At 52.7% G+C, this 8,646-nt stretch overlaps 1 protein-coding gene across 5 annotated transcripts in view; it reads right to left on the bottom strand.

The window, feature by feature from the left end:
* Window positions 1-8,646, bottom strand: part of Grip2 (glutamate receptor interacting protein 2) — a 77,432-nt gene that overhangs the window by 12,724 nt on the left and 56,062 nt on the right. For 4 of the 5 annotated variants that reach the window (XM_055628495.1, XM_055628497.1, XM_055628498.1 and 1 more), the window contains 10 exons: window positions 8,011-8,158; window positions 7,757-7,926; window positions 7,019-7,141; window positions 6,572-6,715; window positions 4,582-4,768; window positions 4,032-4,177; window positions 3,348-3,428; window positions 3,073-3,139; window positions 2,836-2,981; window positions 1,577-1,721 (listed from right to left, as the gene is read on the bottom strand). In XM_055628495.1, the coding sequence (XP_055484470.1) occupies window positions 1,577-1,721; window positions 2,836-2,981; window positions 3,073-3,139; window positions 3,348-3,428; window positions 4,032-4,177; window positions 4,582-4,768; window positions 6,572-6,715; window positions 7,019-7,141; window positions 7,757-7,926; window positions 8,011-8,158 (1,357 nt within the window). The remainder of the gene's footprint in view (window positions 1-1,576; window positions 1,722-2,835; window positions 2,982-3,072; window positions 3,140-3,347; window positions 3,429-4,031; window positions 4,178-4,581; window positions 4,769-6,571; window positions 6,716-7,018; window positions 7,142-7,756; window positions 7,927-8,010; window positions 8,159-8,646) is intronic. The other variant, XM_055628496.1, reaches the window with a different exon arrangement.

Raw genomic sequence — 8,646 nt, 5'->3', positions numbered from 1 at the left:
ATAGATAGATAGATAGATAGATAGATAGATAGATAGATAGATAGATAAATAAATAAAACAGAACAAAACTGAAAATCAGTGCCTAACATGGTGGCTCATGCCTTTAATTCCAGAATTCTGGAGGCAGAGGTAGGCAGATCTCTAGGAGTTCAAAATCATCCTTGTCTACATAGTGTCAAGCCAGTCACTCGTAGGCATATTCCCTAGGACCCCACAGGGATGTGCATGCACACACAAATGAATGTAACTTTAACAATTTTTTAAAAAAAAGAAAAATTATAGGAAAATCTATAAATAAACTGAGCAAACTAAGCCAGACTCAAAAAAAAAAAAAAAAAAAGACAACTCACAAATTTTCTCTCATATGTGGGAATCTAGATTAAAAATTACGTATGTGGAGAGGTCATAACGATAATAAGTCAGCGATGACAGGGACCAGAGCATAAGAGAGCATAGGGAGCAGGGAGACAGAAAAATAGAGGGTAATGCGGGGATTCTTGAGACCCAAATGGGAGAGGAGCTCTTTAAAAGAAAAAGGGCATAAGGAAGAGGGGGAGGGAGGGGGAAGGATAGGGGATGGCATTGAGTGACTGGCAGGAGTAAGGACACGGTGTGGTGACGGCATACACGTATGAAAATGTTATGATGAAACCCCTTACTTTGTTTGCTAACTTTTTAAAAACATGCCAACTGATTACATGTTGAAATACATATATATTTAAGATTAATTTCCTTACGCTTAACTTTTTGGATGTGGCTACTAGAAAGCTGGTTTGGAATCCAAGTCTGATTGTACTGCAGTTGCTCTGGGCTGTGCTGCCTTGCCAAGAAAGCTGTGAACCACCCACCGTTCCAGCCCTCTGGAGTCGGCATAGTCCACTGGGCATCTGCAGTCTCTCTAGCGTCCAGCAGAGGGCGCTCCAGGAGCAGCCCAGCCTGAGTGAGACGCGCTGGATGCTCAAGGCCCTAGGTAGCTCATTCTCAGGACAGAGTCACCCTTCCTGGTGCCCCTGAGTCGTTCCTTGCACAACTGAGACAGGAAGCTGGAACTCAACCACCTGGGGCCCGCTTAACCTCCATCCACCCTACCCAGGGGCAGGCGAGACACCTTCCTCCCAGTACTCCTTCCCTGGCAGAGCCCAGAGACACTTTGAGTAGCTGGCAGCCCAGCAGCATTAGGGCCTCAGGATAAGCCTCATGTGGGGCTCTAGCAAGGGATCACTAACTGATATTCAGACACACTGAGGCCTCATAGGGCTGACTATTAAGGCAACACACTCTGGGAGGCAGCTGAAGATGAGCCCAGGCTTGCCCTGGCTGGACTCTTCAACTGTGGTCCCCTCTGCCCTCATTTCCTCTGTCATGGATGCTGGGCTGGACCAAAATTTATGTTAAGGATGGGAATTTTGTCCTCAGAGAGGAAATGATTGTCCTTGAGCTGTTTGGTGCTGGAATAGAAGTAAAAAAAAAAAAAAAATCTAGATTGGCTGTTCCCAAAGCCGACTTTCTGCTCCCGGTGGTGGTGGTGGGGGGTGTCCCCAGGCCTTCCCTGTATCCCCACAGAGTCCTGCTTTACCTTTCAGCCAGGCCACGCTTGGTGAGGCCAGAGATAATGATAGGGTCAAAGGGTTCCTCTGTGCCGGAGATGGTGATGCCCAGGGGTCCGCCATAGCGCTTCAGCTCCACCGTGTAGCTGACGGCGCCAGAGCTCTCCTGCTCATCTACAAGTGGATGGGCAGCCTAAGAGTAAGGCTCAGCAGGACGCATGGCTGGAGCCCACCCCTCCCCAGGCTCAGCATCCTTCAACAACCCCTCACACACCTGCTCAGCCTTCAGGGGACCTGGAGGCCACCTCAGGCTCTCAGCCTGCTGCCCAGATGCCATGAAGGGAAGGAAAACAAAAACAAAAGCAAAAACTACAGGAGCATGGAAAACGAGATTTGAAAACAGATTTCATATGCCACCCACAGCAACTCAGCAAAGAGAGATGAAAGAAGGGAGGGAAGGATAAGGATGAAGGGAGGGAGGAAGAAAGAGAGGAAGGGAAGGAAGGAAGAAAGGAAAAAAGAAAGAAAGAAGGAGAGAGGGAGGGAAAGAAGAATGAAGGGAGGGAGAGAGGGAGGAAGGAAGGAAAGAAGAAAGGGTGAAGGCAAAAAGAAGAAAGAGAAGGGAAGGAGGAAGAAATGAAAGAAGGGGCTGGAGAGATGCATCAGGAGTTAAGAGCACTCGCTGTTCTTCCAGTTCCAGTATTCACATGTCTGCTCACAACCACCTGTAACTCCAGTTTACCGTCTTCTGGTCTCCCTGGGCACCAGGCATGCACAAGATGCGCTGACATACATACACGCAGACAAAACACCCATACACATAAAAACAAAGTAAACAAAAACATTTTTTTTTAAAAAAAGCAGGAAAGGAAAAAGGACAGGAGACGAAGGGAACGGGGTGGGGAGAATGAAAATGAAACAGGCCACCAGTGGCTTCTTCTCAAGGGTGAGAGCCCCAAACTGCCTCCCTCACTATGGCATTCACACTTCATTTACCGTATTCCTCACCACTCCTTTCTGCCTCTTTCCTCTTTATTTCCCCGGCTCACCAGTTCAGGCTTGCTTCTGTTGTTTCAGGGCCAACCCTGCAGCCCACAAGAGCAGTACCCACTAGCTGCTCAGACATCAGCCCTGCACATCAAACCTCCCAACATCTCACACTCTGGGAACCTCACAGTGGCTCCTGAGGGCCCTCTGAGCAGGGGGATGTGGGAAGCAGGGATCTCACACGTGTCCTTCCAGTCTCCCCCAGGAGCTGGCTATCAGGCATGGTCTCTTAAGCACGTACCTGAGTTGTCCTCATCTTTCCGGATCTTCAGCTTGACCAGGTCCTCACACTGGCGCAGGATCTGCACAGCATCCTCCATGGGACAGTGGTCCAAGCGGATATTGTCAATGGCCAGCAGCTTGTCGCCTGGCTCAAGGGTGCCAGTCCTGCATGAGTGGAGTGGGGATGGGAGGAGCCTGGGGCGGATGGGCACTACCCTACCCCCACGGTCACACCCCTGCCCGTGTGGTACCCCACCTGTGTGCCACGCTGCCCTTCTTGATGTCAGAGATGATCAGGGGTTCCCCTCGCTTTCTGCTGGCCGCTGTGGGGCAGGGGAGACAGGCTGTGAATTTAATCTTAAAGGGCAGCTGCTTAAGTGGGGTCGGGAGAGGACACTGCTGACTCCTGGTCCCGTTACTTCCTGTCTGGGGGACTTCGAGTGAGCAAAGCAGCTCACCTCTATGTGGCTTAGTTTCCCTTCTAGAAAATGGGGCTGTACCCCATCACGGAGTTGGGTGACGAGGACTCACAGCTGATGGTGATGCCCAGCTCCACACCACGCCGCTTGGGTAACTTCACATGGAACGTCCCACTGCTTGGGATGACAGACTCTGTGAACCAACAGCCATGGGTGATGCGAGACTCCAGAAAATGCTCAGAGGTCCGCTTCTTCCACCCACTCTGGCTTCTCATGGGTTGGGAGGGAAGAAGCCTCAGAGAGCGACCATCCCAGCCCCACCCTGCTGCTTCTGCCTGGTGGAGGAGGGAGGTTGTGGCCCACGTATTGGCTCCAAATGTCTGAGTGCTATCTCTAGAACAGAGGCAGGGTGGAGGCCAGAGCTGGGGACTGCTGGCCAGTGTGGGGCCTATGGCAAAACCTGGCCCACTTGGATCAGACACTTCACAACCTATCTCTAATTCATACCACACTCCTGTCTTCCACTGTTTGGCAAATGGGGAAACAGAGGGCAGAGGGAGGCCCTCATACTATGTGTCCTGTCCACACAGTATGGAACGCCCAAGACCAGAGCCCTGACTTAAGCTGTCTGGAGTCTTTTAGCCCCACTTTATGTCCCCGTTGCATGCAATCCACTCTGAGTCCTCCCGACTCCTCCCTACGTGGGCCTGGGCGTGCACTGTGCATGGTCTCAGGGAGCACAGATCAGAGAAGGGCAGCACCCCAGAGTGTGTGCGTAGCTGGGTGGCTTCCTCACCTGCCACATCAAACTCGATCTCCAGAACGACTTTGCGGGCCAGCGCAGCGTCCCGCAGCAGCTGGTTGGCTTCCTCCATAGTCCCATCCTCGGTGGCAATGCCATTGATGGCTAGGACGCGATCCCCAACCTGCAGCAGACCACACCTAACCCCCAGAGCCCAGTGGAGAGAAGAAGCCGGTGACTAGAACCCCAGGTGCAGGGTAAGGTCGGGACCTACTCTCAGCTCCTGGTTTCTGTGACTCATCCCTGCCCCCAGCTAAGGGCTTGACTTTGCTGGGTCTCTGTCTTTCCACTGTGGTGGTTCCACGGTCCTTACTACACATACAGAGTCCTCTGACTACAGGCAGACAGGGTTTACATAGTATGTGACTCTGAGCTTCAGCTTCCTCAGCTGTAAAATGGGTGATGAGCCACTAGTGCTGGTGACAGGGCCAATATGCTGATTAAGTCGTGTATATTCGTGAAGCTGGGACCCATAGTTGTGACTCAGTTTCCCCACCGGACTAGCGCTCCTGAAATGGCAGGCCCACAGGAGCAGTAGGCTCACCTCTCAGCGGGGCTGTCCGGTTCAATGAAGCGCACCAAGGGTGGGGAGGACAGGGTTTCGGTGGCAAAGATGCCTCCCTGGAGCTGGAGGCCGAAGCCGCTGAGGGGGTCTCCACAGAGCACGACTTCTGTCGTCTCAGTATGAACAATCTGCCCGCCAGGCCCCACCGTGCTGGAGGCCAGTGACACTGTGGGACAGGAAGGTTTCATGGTCAGGTGAACCCTGGCGAGGCTCCAGGGTGCCCACCGAGAGGCCTTATGAGATCCGGGAGCCAGAGGGCAGGTGAGCGGCAGTTTCAGGACCACCTAGGTTGAGCCTGGGTTTCTTTGTCTGTACAGGGACATTATGGTGTCCACCGTGCATGGGCAGTGGCTAAGAGAGATAGCATTGGGAACCATGATTTGGTAAGACAAGGGGTTCTGGGTGTCTGTATTATTTTATATTACAGAACCCCCTTATCCATAGGGCATGTGTTCCCAGACCCCAGGAGATGCCTGAAACCACAGATAGTACAGAAGTCTACAGACACCCTAAACACACACCCTGTGATGAGGTTTTACCTGCATACAAGCTTCAGGAAGAGAGAGATTAACTACAGCTAATGGTAAAATATAATTATTATACCAGTATGTTCTCATAAAATTATCATAATCATCACTGTAGCACCTTTTGTTTAGTTTTGAAACAGGGTCTCACATAGCCCAGACTGGCCTTGATCTTTCTGTGCATCTGAGCACGACCTTGAACTTCTGACCTTCTTAGCTCCCATCTTGAATGCTGGGATTACAGGCACTACCACTTTGCTCATTTATTCAGTGCTGCGGGTAAAACTCAGGACTCCATACATGTTAGGAAAGCAATCTACTGTCCGAGCTACACCCCCCGGCCCCATGACTATTGCTTTTGGGGCATTATTCAGTAAAATACTGGTCACCTGAGCACTGGACACCAACCAGTCTGACCAACAGAGAGGATAGTGAGTGACTGGGAAGCACGCTGCCCACATCCCAGAAAGGACCAAGTGGGGCAGATATAAGCCTTTCCTTGTGCTTCTCAAAACAATTTAAACCACATAGCCTACTTCCAGATTTGTCTACTAATATTTTCAGATTGTAGTTGAATGTGGGTAACTACAACTTGGAGAGTAAAACTGGATTGGGGCAGTTCTATATCTTGTGGTATTTTACATTCCTCTTCTGCTTTGGCGATAGCTTTATTTTTTAAGATTTATTTTATTGCTTTTAATTATGTGCATGTGTATATGTCTGTGTGCGGGTGTGTGTATGTGAGTACAGGTGTCTGCGGAGGCCAGAAGAGGGCGTAAGCTCTCCCTGAAGCAGAGTTACAGGTGATTGTGAACAGCCTGTCATGGGTGCTGGGAAATGAACTTGGGTCCTTTGCAAGAGCAGTAAATGCTCTTTACAGCTGAATCATCTCTCCAGCTCCTGGTAACAGCTTTATTTAATATTCAGTCCCCACACAATAGTGGTTACCCATTCAGTGTATAATTTGATGGCTTAAAGCATTGTCATCCCCTCCCAAAGGAACCCCTAGCTGGGCCTGGTGGTGAATGGCAGAAATCCCAGCGCTAGGGAGGTTAAGGCAGGAAGACTTAGTTCTAGGCTAGACTGGGCCACCTAAGGTCTCAAAACCAAAAAAAGAACAAAGGAATCGCTGTCTCCTCACCCACTGTCCCAGAACCTGCATTTTGCCACAGGCAATTTATGCTCAGCCTATTTCTGTCCCTGTGGGTTTCCCTGGACACATCACAGAAATGATCTTACGTGGCCCTTGGTGACAAGCAGCAGACACTGAACACAGTGGCTTCAGAGGCTCCTTCCTGTCACAGCCGCAGCACATCCAGGTGGCCAAGCTGAGCCTTGTTTGTTTAAGCCCCATCTCTCACTCAGGGTGGCACACTCCCCCGAGACTCACCCCTGTCCCCACCCTCAGCCACACTGGGGCCCCACAGAGGTGGCCCTCTGCTTACAAGAGCTCCTGTGTTCTTTCCTTCGCTGCCTCCTCCGCCCCGCTGTTGTCCTGGGGCTCATGGGTCCTCGGGGCAGGGTGCTGGCGTTGGCACAGGGAAAGGCGGGGTTCATGGTTGGTGAGGAGAAGGGAGTCGAGGACAAGGCTGGGGAGACCAGAGCACAGCCCTGTGAGCCCCAGCAGGCCCTAGTCACTTGCCCAGGGGCGAGGGGGGAGAATCACACAGCCACGTGGACACAGACAGGCATGCCTTCTCCCCTTCACCAAGGTCCCTTTCTGTGTGACCTCAGACAGGTCTCTCTCCCCATCTAAGCCTCACTGATGGGATTTCCAAAGACCTCTAGGGACAGGATGAGTGACAAAACACAGCCCTCTGCTCCATTATCAATTTCTACACTGACACTGCCCACCGGGAACGGCAGCATTGCTGCAGCCACAGGTACATTACATCGGCTCTGGTCCTGGCCTCCAGGTGCCCACGTGGGTGGCCTGCAGTGGCTTGGCCTTGGACTGTGGCAAGAGGGGGCACAGGGGTCCCAGCGGTGCAGCTGCTCGCTCCTCTGTACTCTCACTGTGGCAGTGGGGGGAGGAAAGCTGCGTGGGTGTCTGGGACCGTTCAGGCTGAACTAGTCCCCGCAAGCCAATGGTGAGATCCAAAATCTCTGCACTGCCCAAGCCAGCAAGGCACAGAACAGCGTGCTCACGTGCATTGCTACCCACCACGCGCCAAGCACTGTGCCCAGGCCCCAGCTGCAGCGACAGGAGGGAAGGCCAGGCCACGGGCCCTCAGGGCGCTGGCTCTGGACCAGTGCTGCCCAACAGAAGTTCCTCTGAAAAGACTGCAGGGGCACAGCAGGCCCTTTAAACTTCTGTAGCAGCACGGAACCCCAGGGGCACCAGCGATTGGCCACCCCCATTCCCTGCTCTGGCGTCACTGTCAGTTATGTAAAATGCAGAGTGGTTGCCTCCTAGGGTTGTAGAGAGGCTCAGAAAGAGTCCCTCAGGCTTCCAGCAGGGCCAAGCCTTTAGCAGAGGCTAAGCTAATGAGTCCCAGCATCCCACAGCCTCTGCAGCCTCAGTTTCCCTACCAAGTGTGGCTGGTAGTTAGCTTGCTGGCTTCAGACAGCCCTCTCCTACCTGCTTCATCCTGGAACTCTGGTGTCCTGAGACCTGCTGGGGTACCTACCTGCCTCTGGGGGCTTCAGGGGCCGACAACTCTGGGGTGCAGGCAAGATCTCCAGCCGTACTTTCTCAGTCACGCTGGCCAGGAGTTTGGTGGCCTCGACCAGGGAGCAGTGCTCTGTGCTGGTGCCATCGATGGCCAGGATGTGGTCTCCAGAATGCAGGGCACCACTCCTGCAAGACAGGGGCCCGGAGAGTCTGGTCCAGTGGACAGAGCTGCAGGTTGCCTCTGCCCTGCATACCGCTGCTTCACCTCACCTGTCCACCACACTGGCTGGCTTGATACGGTCAATGGTGATAACCGGCTTGTTCCGGTGGGAGCCAGTGGTGAGAGAGATCCCCAGGGCAGATCCTGGGGTCTTGACTATTTCTACCACCAATGGGCCTGAAGCATTGACCACGGTGTCTGGAATAATGAGGAGGGAAAAGCAAAAGAATCGTGGAAAGTAAACGTGCTTGCTGTAAGCATGCTGCCTGGACTAGCTCTTACTGCTGAGAAAGTGGAAGGCATAGAACGGAAGAGATGCATACAGTCACCAGCAAATCAGGCCAGGCCTCCATCCTACGTCAGAAACACCCCTTACCTGCACCCCAAGCTTCCTGGCCTCACATCAGCTCTCCCTGAGACAGCTGGCCACTTCCTGTAGTCCTCCTGGCTTCTTTCTTCACCCCTTCTGTCCTGGCTCCTTCCCACTCAGTTATCTGCTGCAGCCAGGCTGGCCCCTCCCTCTCGGGCCAAATGCTGCTGTCCAGAGGCCTTTGCACTTACAGTTCATCCTGCCTAGAGCTTCCTCAAAGATTCACTCCCTCATTTCATGGCCTAGTTAGAGTCTATGCCCCAGTCTATACACACACACACACACACACACACACACACACACACACACACACACA

Source organism: Psammomys obesus, unplaced genomic scaffold (genome assembly GCF_907164565.1).
Source record: "Psammomys obesus unplaced genomic scaffold, mPsaObe1.curated_primary_1811, whole genome shotgun sequence".
In the NCBI taxonomy this organism is placed as follows: Eukaryota; Metazoa; Chordata; class Mammalia; order Rodentia; family Muridae; genus Psammomys; species Psammomys obesus.
This window is presented reverse-complemented; position numbering and strand designations above follow the sequence as displayed.